This window comes from Prunus avium, chromosome 1 (assembly GCF_965620075.1).
Source record: "Prunus avium chromosome 1, drPruAviu1.hap1.1, whole genome shotgun sequence".
Classification (NCBI taxonomy): domain Eukaryota; kingdom Viridiplantae; phylum Streptophyta; class Magnoliopsida; order Rosales; family Rosaceae; genus Prunus; species Prunus avium.
In genome coordinates, this window is record NC_142284.1 from 48,533,218 (window position 1) to 48,552,683 (window position 19,466).

The window sequence follows — 19,466 nt, forward strand, 5'->3', positions numbered from 1 at the left end:
ATTGTCACCACACTCATGTCAGCATTTAAGTAAATGTCTTTGTCTTTTACTTTCATTTATTTTTATATTACTCCATTTACTTAAGTTTACAATGTAAATAAGGAAGTACCCCTCATTTGGATTTAAATAAAAATACTAAAAAATCAAATTCCCACCAAATCAAAATATGAAAAATCGGTTTTAGTGCAAAATACAATTTAGGCTAAAAATGATGGCTCATTAAGTCAATATATACTTCATACTAAAATCCCATAAAATCAAGTTTTCTTATTTGATGTGTAAGGAATAAAAGCCACAAAAAATTATCTTGAGAAAATGATTATTCCGAAAAACCATTTTTCATACTTAGTCAATATTGCACCTCCGCTAAAAAATTTCTGGGCCCGCCAGTGGTTCTTTTCATTGTTTTTTTTTGTGTCAAAGTTTGGAAGAGGAAGGGGGAGGTGTCATTATGGTTCGAATGTGAGACCATTAATATGCATGGAAATGGTCTTATCACTTAACTATGGTCCATTGGCATTGTTTTCATTATTTTTCTGTCGATCTCATTTTCAGCATCAATATTTGAGGAAAAAAAATTGAAATTTTTGTGACCCATTTATTTGAAGAGGGACTCACTATTATGCCCAATATAGGGGCCTAAATTATTTAAAAAGAATCTTACATGAAATGAACTTTAGAAACACACTTAAAGCTCATTTATAACATAACAAAGAGACTTCAAACTTCTTATAAATTACAAAATTGTAATCAATTTATTAAAACAAGCCCAACCTCAAAACACTTAACATGAAATCAAAGTAATTTAATAATCAAAATTAAATTCAACAGGGTCATCAGTCATTTTTTGAGTTTGTTTATATAAATTAAATGATATATGGTTTATCTATATCACTAATGCTAAGAATGAGTATATAACTAAATATCTATTATTTGAATTTCTAATGGACGCAACGGGCCAATTCCCAATCCTCACTCAAAGCATAAAACCCTAGCCACTAAAGAAACAGAGCAACCAACAAGAAAGCAGAGTAACAATTCAAAGCCAAAACAAATCAGTAAATTACTCCTTAAAAAATATATAAAAGTTAAACTAATAAAGTCGAAAATCCTATTGTTTAGACGAATAAGACTCGTGCACTTGTTATTTGTAGAGTTGCACACCATAACTTGCTCGGGAGTCTTATTTAGTTAGAATTTTAGTTACTTACCACTTATTTAGTCATATTATAAATTAAATTTATTTCCTATTATAATTTAAATATATTTTCTATTTTATTTAGAGTTAATAAATCTTTGTATTTGTATAAATACATTCCTATTAAAGAAAAATAATAATATGAGCATCATTGAATATTTCACCTACTTTGTTTAAGAAACCTCCCATATAAAAATTGAACGATATAATTTCTTCTCCATCATTCTGTGTGCGACCCCAGTCTTACAGAGAACATACCAGGTGCTCCAATGGCTTCGAGCCAACGCCCCCTCCTCTCCCATTCACCTTTGTCTCACCCAATTAAAGAAACCTTCATCTAGCAAAAGCACTTCAACCCCTGAATGGAATCCATCAGATTCAGCTTCTCAGCCGTTTTATCTTGGATCCCATTACACTACAAGCCCAACTCTCCAAATTAACGAAAGCCCAACTTAAACCCCCTTTTCAATTTCAACAATTTTCCATAAATTTTGTCCCTTTGATTCTGCATCCATGGAAGAAAGGACTGTCTTGTTTGGGAAATACGAGATGGGGAGGCTTCTGGGCAAAGGGACCTTCGCGAAGGTCTACTATGGCAGACAAATCGCCTCCAACGAAAGCGTGGCGATCAAAGTGATCAGCAAAGACCAGGTGAAGAAAGAAGGCATGATGGAGCAGATCAAGCGAGAGATCGAAGTGATGCGTTTAGTTCGTCACCCAAACATCGTCGAGCTCAAGGAGGTCATGGCCACCAAGACCAAGATCTTCTTCGTCATGGAGTACGTCAAGGGCGGCGAGCTCTTCGCGAAGGTCGCCAAGGGGAAGCTGAAGGAAGATCAGGCCCGTAAATACTTCCAGCAGCTGATCAGCGCCGTCGATTTCTGCCACAGCCGAGGCGTCTCCCACCGCGATTTGAAGCCCGAGAATCTGCTGGTCGACGAGAACGAAGATCTGAAAATCTCCGACTTCGGCCTCTCCGCCCTACCGGAGCAGCTCCGGAACGACGGCATGTTGCACACCCAGTGTGGGACCCCTGCTTACGTGGCGCCGGAGGTCCTGAGGAAGAAAGGGTACGACGGATCCAAGGCTGACATCTGGTCCTGCGGCGTTGTGCTCTTCGTCTTGCTCGCTGGGTTTCTTCCCTTTCAGGACGAGAACCTCATGAAGATGTACAGGAAGGTTTTCAAAGCTGAATTCGAGTGTCCGCCATGGTTTTCGACCGAGGCGAAACGTCTGGTTTCGAAACTCCTGGTCTCCGACCCGGAGAAACGCATCACCATCCCTGCCATCATGCGCGTGCCTTGGTTTCGCAAGGGGTTCACGAGGCCCGTGGCGTTTTCGGTGCCCCAGGAACTTGTTTGTGAAAAGTCCGAAGAGGAAGAAGTGCAAAGCGATGTTCAAAGGGACAAGTCGTCGTCGCCCAAGTTCTTGAACGCGTTCGAGTTCATTTCGTCCATGTCTTCCGGGTTTGATTTGTCGAATTTGTTCGAGAGGAAGCGGAAGGCGGGGTCCATGTTCACGTCCAAGTGCTCAGCCACGGCGATCATGGCGAAGATTGAGCTGGTTGCCAAGGGGCTGAGCTTCAAAGTGGCCAAGGTGAAGGACTTCAAGATAAGGCTGCAAGGGCCCAATGAGGGAAGGAAAGGGCGACTTTCGGTGACGGCAGAGGTGTTCGAGGTGGCGCCGGAGGTGGCGGTGGTGGAGTTTTTGAAATCGGCCGGCGATACTTTGGAGTATGCTAAGTTCTGTGAGGAAGATGTTAGGCCAGCATTGAAAGACATTGTTTGGACATGGCAAGGTGACGGTGACGGTGACGGTAAAGCCGAGGGTGATCAACAAGACTCATGATGAAAGATTAATGCTAAAACTTAAAGTTAATAGTAACAATCTTGGAAATATTGACCCTAATTAGGGTTTTCGGTGTTCCACTTTTGTAGTTGATTTTTACTTTTGGTTTTGGTTTTTTTGGTTTGTTTTGGGTTTATTAGGATTAGTTTGTACATATTTTTGTGATTAGCATGCTAATTAGTATGTGAGTTTTGAATACAAGTTTGGATGGAGGTTTATACAATGAAAGCATGAGGCAGCTGTTTTTGTTTTGGCTGGTTTCTTTGACGCAGCAGCTGTTAGCTACTGCCTTGTAATTGGTTCACAAGAATTCGGTGGAATTATGTTGTTTGATTGAGAGATGATGCAGAGAGACAAACCAAACCAATCCAAACCGAACACGCTGCTTGATCGAAAATGATGGAAAAGTAATTGAAGCTTGCAAATATGCTAGAGATGTGACTCTAATCATCTTCCAAACGCCAAACACATGAAAACCTATATTTCCTTTCAATTTCATAACACAAAATATTTTTCACTTGTGTGTCATGTTTTCTTTTTCTTAATAGTCATCTCTCAATTGCAAGAAGCTCGTAGCTCAAAGTGGTTAAGAGCCGTTACCCAAAGTCGAATTTCTTCTATCTTAATATCTCTTGTAAAATCACACCTTGATTTTAAATATAGAATCATTGATATCGCTTTTCTAGACCATCCGCATACGCCAAAAGCCCTTTGGATTCTCCTTTTTAAGTAGGTGTTTATTTGGCTAATATGTGAGCAAAAATGCAGACCAAGTTAATAATCCTTAAGTTAAGACTGGTAGCTTTCACTTGTGAAGATTGAGCCAGAAGTATGGCCAGCAAACTAACAAGGCAAATTTTGGCACCAAATGAAAGACAAGTGAGCCCATTCATTGTCGTGTTATTTTATAAAAAGAATGGTTAACCGACGTTGACAACATTGTCGCACCTAATTACGAATAGCTAGGTTTTGGGGGGGCTGGTAGTTGGAAGGAAAAGGATATTATGCTTGTTCTCAAAGCGGTTGTGGTTTCTTTTCTTATTGTGTTTTTTTTTTCAATCCAACATCTTGGATTCTTGGGTGGTACAAATTGCGACGCGCGTCCAAAGACTGCTTTTCTCATTTGGAGGATGTAATTAAAATGTTTTCTGTGCATTCTTCACATCCACCACATTTAGAGAGAGACTAACTTGCAAGTAACAAATAGTACGAATTTAATGATATAGATATAAATTAACATAATTGTTTGTTTTTGTTTTTGGTTTTGAGGTCCACATTAATTGCAAGAGAAATGGGCAATGCAGTTGCCAGGCCTAACAAGTCAAGAGCTACCTTGAAATGAATAATATTGGAATTTTGTTAAGAATATTTCACGTATGAGTGATTTCTAACCGTTAATTAATCGTGTGTTGCACAACCAAAAGTCGCCGGCGCAAAGTGGCCAGCTCACCCTAGTGGTAGAATGATGATATACTCTACACTGATGCAGGAGTCAAACCATTGCCCTTATCCTTCGCTGAATCAAAGAAAATACCAAAAGTTGATAGCATGGGGGAACTTTGTCTGACAGAAAATGTCATAGCAATCTCTAAGATTTGCATAGATGTGGATTTACATGGATAGTTAAAAAGAGTATGCAACTTAATTCTAAATAGAGAGAGAGAGAGAGAGAGAGAGAGAGAGGAGATCAAAAGTTTCCAACCAAGCGCACACAAATCTTATGAAAAAGTCCCAGTAACCACCAATCGATATTATTATGAATCTTTATATATCTACAATTACTTGATCATTTCAAACCAAAGAAAAAACATCCTTAACAGATGGAGCCTATAAAACGATGTGCTTAATTAATAATAATAATGAAGGGAAAATGAGGTCCAGTCCAGGCCCCAGCTCCATTACAAAACAAAATCCTATCCGCATATCATTTTCAGGCAAATAGTCAGATTCTTAAATCAAAATGCAGCAAAATAACTTACTGGCCATCCTCAATCAAATCACATAATAACATATGAAAAAGTTATTCCACATGTTATTGTGTTATTCCCTGCCGAGAGTTTCTCAACATGACGTGGGGCAAGGGGTCAATTCTGTTTCCCGCGTTTTTGGTTTCTGGGTAGTTGATTGGAGGCCTAGGGGCTTGGAATTGATGCCAAGTGGCTCACCTCCAGAAGATGGATAAGATAAGGTTTTCACTTTTTGGGGGATGGTTTGTTTTTTTCTTTCTAATTCTTCCCCCTCTTCTCTTCTTGCCAAGTGGCCCATGAAATTATTGGGGTCTTCATACACTTGGAACCAACTTTTGACAAGTGGCCACATCACCATCATCATCAGGCAGTCAAAAGTGGGACTTTGTGGAGGAAAAACAAGCAAGGCCCAACTATTTCAATGCTCAAAATAGTTTTAATAAGAGGCCCAGTTATGGACTCAGACTCCATGGCTGTGCAGCCCAATAAGCTCAACTATATCAGCCCAGATATGGATATGATTATGAAAGTTTAAAGTAAGGTTGATTTTGCACAACATAAACTTAGCCCAGTTAGCTACAGCGGATTTGCTCCCCACTCTTTCTATAGTTTAGATTAGTTTATCGCTTATATATATATATATATATATATATATATATATAAAGTAAGGTTGATCTTAGCAATAATTATAACCATTTGGAGATATTTCATATATAAAAGACTTTCAATAAGAAACAAGAATAAAGTGAGTGAACAGTATTTATTTATTTATCATATAATCAATAGTTCAAATTACTTTAAATTAATCTAATCTATACGGAGGTGGACTCAAACTTGAGTGCAAGAGGACGCTTGCTCAGTATCTGGCCAAAGGACACAATTCACTTTATTAAAGAAAATCCTGACAACACACCAATTAATGTCTGTAATGTGAATAACACAACACCGCCCCTTCTTTGTTTCCCATTTCTTTCCGTTTTTGTTTTTGTTTTTGTCTCCCACTTCTTTCCCATTTTCTATGGCTGTTGTGAAGTTCCCATTAGTTTTTGTTTTCTTGCCTTATTTGTCATCCAAAAAATGAGTCATATGCAATCGATCGAGGAACTCCAAAACCAAACACATGTGTGGGTGTGGGTGTGGGTGTGGCTTTGAAAAGTAAGAAAACGCAAAACACGTAGGTTACAATAAAACATGTGAAAAATAAAAATAAAAACCAAATTAACTAAATGACCTCTTAAGTAAGCATACGTCATGAGGCTTACGTGTAGGAGGTGATGTTATATGTATATAGATTCAGTGTCATTACAGAAGCAAACACGAATATACAATTGCGTGGGTAGGTGTGAGAAAGACAACTTGGCTTTTTCTCGATTTGCTGATATGATATGCAAGCAAAGGTGGCAACTTGACTTACCAAATTTCTAGTCTTGCTGTTTGCTTTTCCATGCTCTCTATCTACTTGATTTGTCTATGTATCTAATCTATGATTAACACGTAGTTAGTGCGTATTAACAATGGAGATGGTGTCATTAACTGGTCTTTTTAAATATCTGTTTTGAGTCATTACAAATAAAATTAACAAATTTTGTAAGGAGCGCGTATGCAATCCTTCTCTCACCAATTTGAATTTCGACTACTTAAAGTTGATTTACTTTTGGTTTAATTGGTGCACAATTTAAAACTTCTACCTAACAAGAAACTAAAGAATTGGTAGATATATAATCATTAAAAAAAAACACGTAAACAACTATGAATTGTTGATTGATATATGCTGTCACGCGTATGTATTAATCTAGTTGTTTTTACGCAATGCAAAGTTAATATTTCTTTAATAAATAGATATCAAGAGCATTTTGACCATAATATAGAAGATATCGCTTGTAAATCGCAATCCGAATCAAACCAGTTGGTGGAAAATTCGATCCCATGCATCCATTATCAATATCTCCTTTCCTTGAAAAGGTGTTCATTTTTTCCGGGAACTTGCAACCAAAGATAAAGTTGACGTCCAGTGGCAAAGAAAAGAAGAACACAAACATGACAAAACTGATGCCGCATGCAGCGCGCGCACGTATGCTATAGCACACAGATTCCACACGCCTTTGAATTCAGATAAAACTTTACAAATTTATGAACAAGATACACGGTTGCTTGAGCCTAATTAGTTTTTGGAAAAGATTAAGAAACTGCAGTTAGCTTAGCTTAGCTAGAAGATTGTTGAGATGATGACGTTTTAGTATGACATAATTTGTTCTTATAAAAATTATATCCACCAACCTTTGTTTAATTAATTTGTATTACCAAAATTGATACCCATATTTCAAATTTGACCCGTAATTTATCTACATATATAATTGTTGGAATCTTTGTATACAAAGACCAAAACGCTTTCGCAATTGTGTAAGATATATATATATTTTTCTATTGATACTGACAAAAAAAAAAAAATGTATGTTTTGGCCTGATTATTACATATGGTTCAATAATTCAAAGACTACAAGATAATTAAAAGAAAGACTGAATTGTACTTACCTTGGTCTCCGCAAGGTTTTCTTCCACGTTGTGATGTCATACAAAATCAATAATATATACCATGATTGCATTGCCACAAGGATATTATTCTTCTTATTTATATAATGTGTGAAATGAAAAGGACCACTAGTGTAGTGGTTTGAAGCAATTGATCCCTTAGGAAAGGTTTTGGATTCGAGTCATAGTATCCGTGTAGTGTGTGTGAGTTTAGTATATTATCGCCCCTCTCAATAGAAAATATCTTAAAAAAACATTTGATATATAAAAGTTAAATTGAAAAATATGACTAGAACAACTAACATTAGAAAAAGCAAAAATAGCTGAATTATGGGGTGTTTTTAGGGGTTTACTCCTTACGTGGAACGAAGTTATTCGAAGAATTAAAGTGGAGTGTGACTCTTTTACTCAAGGGCGGAACTAAAAAAATTTCAACGAGTGGGCTAGCTAAAGTTATTAGCTAAAAATTTAATGATTATTTTTTTGGTACTTACGATTTCTATAGTCTTTCTATAAATAAAAGTAAACATTAAATCATATAAACCATGCTAGTTCATAGCTCCATAGACTAATTTTCAATAAGTTTTAACATAAACCAAATAGGGTTTAACACCATAGTGGATTGAACATCTAAGGCTTTTTACCTAGATTGACCTTAGGTTTCTTCATGCATTCATATCATACATGAAAAATTATTTTATGTAAAAATATTGACTAAGTATGAAAAATGGGTTTTCAGAATAATTATTTTCTCAAGATAATTTTTGGTGGCTTTTATTCCTCACACATCAAATAAGAAAACTTGATTTTATGGGATTTTACTATGAAGTATATATTAACTTAATGAGCCATCATTTTTAGCCTAAATTGTATTTTGCACTAAAACCGATTTTTCATATTTTGATTTGGTGGGAATTTGATTTTTTAGTATTTTTATTTGAATCCAAATGAGGGGTACTTCCTTATTTACATTGTAAACTTAAGTAAATGGAGTAATATCTTAAATGTTGAAAATGGAAATAAGGTAATCTGTACAACGCCACTGACTCTGCTAATATTGAAAATAAATTAAATATATAGATTATATATATTTTTTCTTAAAAACCACACTGGGCTACAGTCCACTGTAGCCCTTAGGCCCCGTTTGGTTCACGGAATGAATTTGATGAGAAATCATTTCCCATGTCATTTCCCAAGGGATGGGAAATGGTGATTCCTTTCCCATGTTTGTTTTGAGTAGGAATGGAAAATAAATTTTGTTTAGTTTCCCAATTGTATCCCTATTAAAGTAATAAAAAAATACCAATAATTGTTGGATAAAACATGTAATTATGAATTGTTAGTAATGACAAATTAGTCAAAAAAAAGTTAGTCTTACTTTCCCATGGGAAGGGAAAGTGAAACCCAAGTAGGAAGGAATGATTCACTTTCCCTCCTACTTTCCCATGTGCTAGGCAATGCTTTCCCATGCCTGACTTACCAAACATGGGAAAGCAATTGGTTGCCCATCCCCAAGATTCCTTTCCCATGAACCAAACGCAGCCTTAGTGTGGTTCCACCCTTGCTTTTACTGCAGTCTCTTTAATTAATGGAGAGACTAGGCCTAGTCACCCTCTCTCTAGCCTTATCCATAGTTGCAAAGACCTACTTTTACGTGACAAGTTGTTGATCTTCCCCATACTTCTATTGTAAGCCTCTTAGCAAATGATTATGTTAGGATGACTACTGCTAGGCTTGTCCTAGTGTAGTTTTTTTGCTTTTGGTTTTTCCTTGGACTTCGGCCCTCCTTGTAACCAAAAAAAAAAAGAAAAAAAAAAAAAGGAAAGCAAAAATAGTTAGGTTGCCGACAAACACTGGGGGAAAAAAAAACCCATGTGATCCAATTTTGCTGTCACGTTTTCCAGTTTCCGGCAATCCAATTTTGGCAGCCATGTCCACACTTCACAGTGCAGTGTGCCCGAATTTCAAGTCAAGGTCGAGCTGGGTCAAAATGGATCCATAATAATTTTCAGGAATTGAACTCTTTCCTCACATTAATGCATAATTTCAAGGCCTCCTTTATTAGTTATTGACATATGATATACATGATGATCAGAAGTCAATCGATTCTTCTGACCTCTTCAGACAAAGTATGAATCATGTTCAATTTTTGTACACAATCTTTTAAGGGAATTTTAACTTTCACACTGCAAGCCTCTGGCCATTTCACATTGCAATTCGCATCTGCCTCGTCAACCTCAAGGTGTTGTCGGTCCAGTTAAGTCGGTTTTGGGGTTAAGTTGCTTTTCGGATTTTGCTTCCACTTGTTAATTAAGTCACCCAGAAAAGGAGAATGTTATCAATGTATTGATGGTTATGAATTCATCATTGTAAATTAGCAAGAAATTATCACGATATTTTTTTAATGGTTACATTCTACTGCGTACAAAAACATCAAAAGAGGTCAACATCAATGGATAAGGGTTGTACGCATAGCCGAAAGGCCATTGGGTTAATTAAAAAAAGAGGGTTCATTTCATGCATAAACAAAATAATAAAATTAGATTACGAGTCTTGTTATGTTTTTTTTCTTCATAGAAACAAGGAAGAGTCTAAATTATTCTGACTAAACGACCGACTAATTTACGAATCAAGTTTGAACCAACATATACGCATTGGAAAAAGAAAAGAACAAGGGGACCCCTAAAAAGACACGTAAAAATAGAAAAGCTGGAGAGAGCAAAGCAAAGATATTAACAAAAAAGTCTAAGGTTGGTTGAAAGTTGGAGCTTAGCTTGATGTAATTTCAAAACCGTGTTTTTCCGCCGTCCCAGTAGTCATGTCCGTGTGTAGCTGTGGCTTTTGATCAGTCAATATTGACAAAGAAGACGCCTCAAGGAGAAAGAGGAGTGGCCAACATGCCAACATGCCAACATGTATATTATAATTTTAATTATAATTTTATCTTCTAGCAACTTGACCTTGACTTCAAGACCGACATGGCTTTTTTCATGCCCCCATCGCCATCTCTCCCTCTCTTTCTCTCTCTACAAAATGTTGATTTTTACAAATAGAGATAAAAACCATGAGATGACAATCTCAAGAAAGTCCTTGAATGTCTTCCCTCTCTCATCACCCTCTCTTTCCTCCCACTTTCCTTTCCCAACATCAAATTCTTTTCTTATTCTTATTGTCCTTCTCCCATCTCTCTCCCTCTCTATATAACTGTTGAGGACTGGTTTTCCTTTCAATACTGAAAAGAAAGATCTTGATCGACAGAGAGCTTCAACTGATTTGAAAGATTTTGATTGATAGAGAGCTTCAACTGATAATAAGTCAAGCTTTTTTCATCGTCGGCAATGGACTCAGAATGGGTGAACACTTCTCTCGGCCTCAATGTTATTCCTTTCCACCCTGCTAGTGATGATCAAGCTCCTGTGAAGGTGAGCTTTGTTTCTGCTGCCTTATATTTGGTTTGAGCTCTCTTGCTAGCTAATTAATTAAGTTCTAATTGGAACCTCTAATTAATATTCAAATCTACTTTTTATTTATTTATTATCAGAAGCAACTAGAGCTTGAAGGGGATTATGCTAAAGTATTTGAAGGCCATGCATCGGTGAAACAAGAGGTGAGCTAATGCTTTTGAACGTGAATTTCTACTTCAAACCCTCATAGCTAGAAATCTAAGCCACTCATTAATCTCTTTTGCTTAACTACTTAATTAAGAAACTAATAAGATTAGCGTGTCTTCTTTGATTTGATGAATATGTTGAATCAGGCAGCAGCTAGCCATGTATTGACTGAAGAGTTGAATAGGATAAGTTTGGAGAACAAGAAGCTGACTGAGATGCTTGCCGCTCTCTGTGAAAACTACACCAATTTGCAATCCCATGTGAAGGAGTTGATGATCACCAAGCAGCAAAGCTCTGATCAAAACGATTTGGCTACAAACTTCAACAAGAAGCGAAAACCGGACAGCGAAGACTACAGCAACATGATTGGATTAACTAGTCCTGGGACTAATACTGAGACCAGCTCCATCAGTGATGAAGAGTACCCATGTAAGAGGCCGAAGGAGAACATCAACTTGAAGATTTCTAGGGTTTATGTACGCACTGAAGCCTCTGATACACGCCTGGTAAGCCCTAATTATATTAATTAAATTTATCCTAATTAACCCAATGCATTGCTTGAGATTTGATGCTGAAAAGTTGTCCAAAATATTAATTTCATGGATTTAAACTTATTTCAGATTGTGAAGGATGGATATCAATGGAGAAAGTATGGTCAAAAGGTCACGAGAGATAACCCATCTCCTAGGGCTTACTACAAGTGCTCCTTTGCCCCAAATTGCCCAGTTAAAAAGAAGGTACTCAATTAAATTCAACCCCAATCTCCTTTTTTTGCTTTCCTTTCCTCCTCACCGCTCATAAAGAAGAAATAATATTGATATATATTTGTTAATGTTTTTATTTTCAGGTGCAAAAAAGTGCGGAAAATCCATGTGTGTTGGTGGCTACATATGAAGGAGAACATAACCACATGCACCCTGAAACCAGAGCTGAAGTAACATTGATAGGCTCAATATCGCCAAACCAGCAGCTTAGTCCGCTTTCTCCATCCATGGCCAAGAGAACATCGCCAGTTCCAACTTTCTCTTGTGACAAAAATAATAAGCTGAGCCCCCGAGAAATCGAAGGCGCTCCACCGGCTTTCCAACAGTTTCTGGTCCAACATATGGCTTCTTCCTTGACTAAAGATCCCAATTTCGCATCTGCACTTGCTGCTGCCATTTCAGGAAGATTTTCAGACCAACCTCGGATGGGAAATTGGTGAAAATCAAACCCAAGAAAGAAAAAAAAAATACGAAAAATTAGAGCTACGTATACCCGATTATTATCACTTAGATTGAGTTCTTAATTAGTTGGTTTTCTCCTATTTGAATTTAATTTAATTTACATATTATTTGAGAGTTGTAAAGTGCAAGGATATGTAAATAGAATTATGAAATCATCAGTTTCTGATCCACAATCATGCTCTCCATTTTTTAGTTAAATTTTAGCTAAAAACATATCAAAGTTATTTTAGGAGCTCTCTATAAAATTTAAACTTCAATCATGCTCTCTAGTTTATGAAGTCATAAATGCTATAACTCTTTTTTGATTGGTCCATCTCTATTAAAAAAATAAAATAAAAAATAGTTAGTATTAAATTAATGTTGGAAATACTCAATAAATAAAGCAGCATTAAATTATAGAGAGCCACTAAGAGTTCTTTCTCTCTCCTTAGATTTAGGAGCTCCTAGATGTCTCTCTACTTGCATAGTGCTCTCTACTGAAGTAGCACACTCTTGTACTAACTCTGGTGGTGGTGTTGTAACTTGTACTACACCCATTTCAAAATCAAGATAATTATAATGGAATTGCTGAGAATAATCCCACACACAACAATTTTCTTCCTCTTAGAAAAATCAACGAGAAAATAAGCAGGAATTTCCAAGAAATATACGAAAACCCCGACGATAAAAATATAAAAATATATATAAACGACTTGCTCGGTGGGGGGCTTATCAGAGAAATAAATGGTTTATTATTATTATTATGAATAATTATTGAGCTGAAATGTTTGAACCAGAACTTGTAGTAGCTAATTAAGGCATATAAGAAAAGTAAAAGAGTGCATCAACATCACGATCAGATTAATGATGGACAAGAAAATATAATGACTATTGTAATGTAGCTACAAATTGACTATTGCTATCCTTAATTTAATATTTAGTCCCGATGCAGCCGTACAAATTGACCAAAGAACTTGATTCTATATATTTTCTAAAATTTCTTTGAAAAATTATGGAAAAGTCAGTGTATAAATAATTAGCATCTCGGCAGGTGTGTGTGGATAAGTTTTTTCAATAGGAAGTATTTTTGCTCACCACTTTAACTTCAAAAGTATTTTTATATATTCTTTTTATCTTTATGTATAGAGAATTTTTATTTGACATGAACTCTTTTATTTCCTTTGCCTTTGTAAAGTATATGTTATGAATTTTTTTAAATGAGAGAAATTTTCGCATAACTTAAAATTGCTCTCTCTAGGTTTATTTCTTATTTACGTAACAGATTTAAAATACGGAATTTAACCTTTATTTGTAAAGTTATCTTTTTAAAAAAACTCAATTTCTTTTGTAATTTTAGAAATGACGACTTTTAGATAGAATTTAAAATAGGGATTTATGACCTCCAAATTCCATGTTTTTTCCCATACGGAATTTCTAAATTTCTATGTTATTTCCCTCATCCAAACGGAATTTCTAAATTTCTATGTTATTTCCCTCATCCAAACGGATTGATATATGCGAAAATTCAAATTATAGAGGTAGCTAGATACATAGGAAAGTCATGGAAATGTAATTAATGAATGATCAAGTCTTTGGCTATGGCTTCTAGGTCTTGTTTCTTTTATGACCACCAGTGAAAGTCTTTATACGTGAAAACGATTTGCTTCTAGTGGACTGACTAGTGGAGAAGATCCACCCCAACGCAACACCAAGTGGCCCTTTTGGCACTAAGTAAGAACTACCCACTAATTCATAGCACTTGCATGACTTACGGCTTTCGCGATCATGCATAATGAATTTCTAGAAAATGATGACCTTGAGTTGATGTGATCTTTTAAATTTTTTTTAAAAAAAGATGATACGTTAGGGGCCGTTTGATAATCATTTCAATTTTAGTTTTTAGTTTTTTTTTTTGTTTCATTTTTTATTTTTTTTCCGCTGAAATATAGAGGAAAATGATGGTGAGAATGTGAGTGAGGATGAGAGGGGATTATGGGAGGGAGGAGTAACAAAAGTGAAAAAAATTTCAAATAGATTTCAGTTTTTAGTTTTTGTTATTCATCCTCCACTCTCATCTTCCCTCTCAATCCCATATTCACTCTCGTCCTCACTTCCTCCTTTTCCTCTATACTAAAGCATAAAAAATGAAAACTACAAACTAAAATTGAAATAGTTATCAAACGGGCCCTTAATGTCCAAAAAGAGTATAAAATTCAATTGTAAGGAGGCGGGCGCACATACTAAGTCGGTAAACTAGTCTAACTCACATTTGCAATTTAGAGACAATTCTAAAATCAAACTCATAGGTCTAATTCTAAATTCATACTTATTTATATATATGATTAAATGACGCAAACAAACAATCCTACACCATTCTGTCTTGTAAATTAGTTTTTAACACAAGTAAGCATGACTTTTTCTGCAATTTGATTGCTAAGCTTGGTCTTAATTTGGCCATTATTTATTTCAAATTAGTGGTGAAAAATACAAGAATCTAGGATGACTCTCTTATACTTCACCAGAACAAAAACAAAAAACCAAAAAAATATCTCTCTTGTACAAGACCAAAAAAGAATCTAGGTAGGAGACGAAATGAATTGGAGCCTTTGAAGGCATCGAAGGGTGAAGGGTGAAGACTGAAGAGGAGGTTACGTGCTCTTGTTGCTTTAACCTTTTTAGGTGTTTGACTACGACGACCATTGACCTCTGAATATGCAAACAAAGACTTTTTCTGTTTGAGTTCTTATGGGCCTTACGCCACACTCACTCTTCATTATTTAATTAATATTTTGAAGCCTGTTATTTATTCCCATTGGCCACCATTGCCCACTTTGCTCTCTATCAGCCCATGAGATATTGACATGTGACAGACAACTAGACCTATAACTTTGCTCTTTATCATTCAGTCTCATGGCCTATATCACTAGACTTTTCTGCCCAAATTTTTATATATATATATATATAATTGCAAACTTTTCTGCCCAAAAAAAAAAAAAAAATTGCACCTTTTCGATTGACCCCATATCCATATGCTACTTCATGAGTCGGTCTAATATGAAGAATGATGAAGAGATTTTGTCTTACTAGTTACCACACTATGATTAGCTAGCCAACTCAAAAGTAAAAATATCAATTGTTGTTTGATTAATCAGGGTAAAAAATAATTGACCTAGACAGAGGACTCCTCTTATTGAAGATATTGGCCTGATATCATTGTCAAAATCGTTTTCGAATAACCAAAAATGTTTTATCGAGTATTTAATTTGAACAGTCTCGTTCTCGTAGACCCTTATGATCACCAAAAAAGTACCCAAAAAATGTACCAAACTAAAACAAAACTAACAGGTACCCAAAAAAAAGAGAAGCTCAAACTAAAACACATCCCCATCCCAGTGGTAGAAAATCAAGAACGTGTTCTTGCACCCATCCCTGCCCACACCCACCTCCGCCTCCGGCGTCGCAGACAATTCAGAGCCACCCATGCCCTCAAAACTTGCATCATATTCTCAACGAGCATGATTTATTGTTCTCTTCATTAAATATCTATTAATTAAATTTGCCGTTTGCTTCATCTTGTATACTGTACTATTGAGAATTGGTCATCATCGTCCATACCAACAACAGCCACTGCCGATGTTGCTGTGGTTCTCATAAGCAAAATCATAATTGCGACAATCATATACTGAAAATTGAGTAAATTTGAGTATATGATGCAAGTTTGAGGGCATGGGTGGCTCTGGATTGTCTGCAACAACGGAGGCAGAGGTGGGTGTGTCAGCGGCAATGGGTGCAAGAGCACGCTCTTGATTTTCTACCACTGGGATGGGGATGTGTTTTAGTTTGAGCGACATTTTTTTTTTTAACCTTTAGTTTTGATTTAAGTTAAAATAAAATGTTAATATTGATTTTTAAACTAGTTTTTTCTCGACCTTTAGATTAGATTCAAAGGTGAGTGACCATATGTCTCTTAGATCATAGGGGTCCAAAAGAACGGGACTGTTAGTTTGAAATAGATAAGAATAATTTAAAAGATTAGAGAAGGTTGTTAAAGGTGAATATAAAAAAAAAACATACTTGTATCATTGATATAATCAGGAGTACTTTTAATATTTCCAAAATCGTTTTCGACTTGGGTATTTGAAATAGATAAGAATAATTTTTGAAGAAGTTGTAGGTGAATATATATTTTCTAATCAAAATGTAATCAAAACATATAAGTCAATAATAATTCAATTAATAAGAGTGTTTCATATCCGAAACAAGCAAAGCATGGTTTCTTTGTTTATATGATATTTTTATTCTTAGGAAATTAAAAGGCAAAAGATCGATGAGTGGGAATTCATAATAAAAATACAAGTGAGCCAGCTAATAAAGGAAGACCATAAAACACAACGTCAAGATTCAAAAGGGCTCTCAAACACGCAGGACCCACCATAGCCATGGCCGAAAGAAAAAAGCATATTTTCTTTCATATTTAGAGCATTCATAGTGGGGGTGTAAATTCGGGGGTGTAAAGCCACTTTTACATCCCCTTTACACCTCCGGGGGGTGTAAATATGTTTTTTGCTCCAGTGAGGGGTGTAAATTTGGGGATGTAGCCGTGGGTCCCAGCCTTTTATGTTGACTTTTCTTCATTTTTGTTCTCTTTTCTCGGGTGGGTCCCGCCTGCAAGGGATGTAAAAATGGATGTAAATATACATTTTATTTTACATCCCCATGGTGGTGATGTATATTTACATACATTTACATCTCACCATTGAAGACGATTCCGATGACTCGGGGTGTATATTTAACATACACCCCCATATACACCCCACCACTGTGGATGCTCTTAGGAGAAATTAGGACTAGTCTCTCACTGCTGACGTCAGCTGATGACACGGGTGATATTACGTGTGCTTGTCATGTATGCCAAGCGTCATGATTCTTAAGAATTCTCCATATTTTTTCCAACCCAAGGATTTGATTTGAATATAAATTCTCCATACCCAGGCAGAAACTGATGAAGACCATAACCAAAAGCAGTTCGCAGCCAGCCACTAAAACTGGTACAAATTGCCAAATTGGTCTTTGCTCGTATATTTATGTCTACGTGGAAATCAACTGTGAAAGTTCCTTGAATTTAACTTGATTATTTTCCAACTTTCATCAGGGACCACGGTATAAATAAAGGATTTTCCTTGGGATGAGTTCATATTGTCCTGTGGCTCTTGAAATCTTGATGAACATGGATGCCCATACCCCTACCAAAAGAGAGGTAATTAACATGGATATGCTATCATGTTCCCTGCATCGAGTTTCTCTGTTCGAATTCCCTTTCCAAATCAAATATATGGGGTTTCTTTCTTGGCTTTTGATATGAAAATATGTTTGCATGTTGGCTTAATTAGATTTTTGTTTGATGAGCAGGCGGATGCTCTCCAACAAGACTTGCTGCGCCTGCGAAAAGAGAATGAAGCTCTGAGATTCTTGCTTCAAGCTATGACCACCAAATGCAACACACTTGAGCAGCTAATCCGAGAGAAAAACATTCAACGACATGATCAGTTTCCGGTTGCCCAGAAGACAACTCAGTTTCTTGTGAGAACCGACTCCAAAGACAACACCCTAGTAAGTCTAAACGCTAATCAGTTGGTAAGTTTATACGGACAAAACACCGTTTACTAATATTATCTGTGAATTAAATCATTAGATTGTGAAAGATGGATATCAATGGAGGAAATACGGACAGAAGGTTACGAAAGACAACCCATCATCCCCTCGAGCTTATTTCAAGTGTTCCTTGGCTCCTCGATGTCCAGTCAAGAAGAAGGTAACCTACGCTATACGCTATGCCTTAGCTTGAACTAGAATCTTTCGTTTTTGCTTTGAATTTTCCTGAGAAATTAACTTTAATTTAATATATCATTTACCAGTCAGAGTTTTGAATTCGGACCAAAATTTTGGATAGATCTGGTTTTAGTCATGACATGAGTTGCTCACGTAAATGACAGATCACCAATTGGCTAAGCTTCCATGCATATTTATTATTGATAAATGATCTATAAAACAATGCATATTAATTAAAAAAAATTAATAATATAAAAAGGAAAATTTTCGCATATTAATTTGTTTGAATATATATGTATTTTAGGTGCAGAGATGCATGGTGGATAAGTCTGTTCTTGTGGCAACATATGAAGGAGAGCACAACCATGACGCCATCAATGGCTCACCACTTGGACAATTTTGCTGTTCATCATCCACAGCTGATCATAATAATAATATTATTATTAATCCTATTAATTTTCCTTCGCATGGTACCTCGGCAAATATTAATAATAATGATGTCATAAATATTGTTAGCCCTTCGAATTCTTCTCGGCCGGTGCCTATCACCCTTGATCTGACACTCTCGGGATCCACGAACAATCAAGAAAATAATGGATCAGCTGGAAGCCCTCAAAACTCATCATCATGTGCCCAGAACATCAACTGTGAAAGTAGAATTGAAGATTACGTTGCTCATTTAACCAAAGATCATAATTTCACACAAGCTTTGGCTGCTGCAGTTGCAAGCTCCATTACAAGACCTTCTGCAGACAGACAAAACCAGTGAACTTTTAACTTAGCCTAGAATTGCAAGACTTCTGTAAGCAATAGCTTCTTTTGTTGTCTTCCTCTCGTTGAGAAAACCAAGAGTTATTTCCTTGTACTATTTTTTGCTGGTCTGATGAGGATGATCATTCGTTTTAGTGTTGTTTGGGAGGTGTTGATGTTAGATGTCTACATGCTTGCTTTTGTTTTTTCTTCTACTTTTTACTTCTTTTTTTTTAGGAAGAAAATAGTACCAAAAGAAAAAAAGGTCTTAATGCTGTCATATCCATTATTGAAAACCTAGTACTGTTGTATAATTGATGAGAAAGTTTTGATGAAGCAGGGCATAAACTAATGTCCCTTTCTCACACTCATCTGAACAAACCAAATGTGAATAGCATTGTCGAACACAGAACCTCGGATGCATAATTGAATATTCTCACGGGAGTCACAAACCCATTATACATAGTGCTCGAGGGTTTCACACTCCTTGATAGTACGGAGGGTAGGATTGAACACGTGTGCACACAAT

General features: G+C 36.2%; 3 protein-coding genes across 4 annotated transcripts; all 3 read left to right on the forward strand.

Moving 5' to 3' along the window:
• The first annotated feature begins 1,375 nt into the window (after window positions 1–1,375).
• On the forward strand, window positions 1,376–3,297 carry LOC110762590 (CBL-interacting serine/threonine-protein kinase 5). Its single transcript, XM_021965234.2, has one exon. The coding sequence runs from the start codon at window positions 1,712–1,714 to the stop codon at window positions 3,044–3,046; it is 1,335 nt and encodes a 444-aa protein (XP_021820926.1). The 5' UTR covers window positions 1,376–1,711; the 3' UTR covers window positions 3,047–3,297.
• Window positions 3,298–10,614: 7,317 nt separating this feature from the next.
• LOC110762547 (putative WRKY transcription factor 40) lies at window positions 10,615–12,552 on the forward strand. Its single transcript, XM_021965195.2, has 5 exons — window positions 10,615–10,964; window positions 11,084–11,149; window positions 11,300–11,659; window positions 11,774–11,890; window positions 12,001–12,552. The coding sequence occupies exons 1-5, from the start codon at window positions 10,881–10,883 to the stop codon at window positions 12,355–12,357; spliced, it is 984 nt and encodes a 327-aa protein (XP_021820887.1). The 5' UTR covers window positions 10,615–10,880; the 3' UTR covers window positions 12,358–12,552.
• A 4,781-nt stretch (window positions 12,553–17,333) lies between these two features.
• LOC110762653 (putative WRKY transcription factor 40) lies at window positions 17,334–19,217 on the forward strand. Of its 2 annotated transcripts, XM_021965315.2 has the most exons (5): window positions 17,334–17,406; window positions 17,511–17,615; window positions 17,768–17,968; window positions 18,051–18,170; window positions 18,492–19,217. In XM_021965315.2, exons 2-5 carry the CDS (start codon window positions 17,544–17,546, stop codon window positions 18,954–18,956), a joined length of 858 nt encoding a protein of 285 aa, XP_021821007.1. In that variant the 5' UTR covers window positions 17,334–17,406; window positions 17,511–17,543; the 3' UTR covers window positions 18,957–19,217. The 2 variants fall into 2 exon arrangements, with proteins under 2 accessions (XP_021821007.1, XP_088109983.1); XM_088253857.1 differs by having other exon boundaries at window positions 17,370–17,615.
• The last annotated feature ends 249 nt before the right edge of the window (window positions 19,218–19,466 follow it).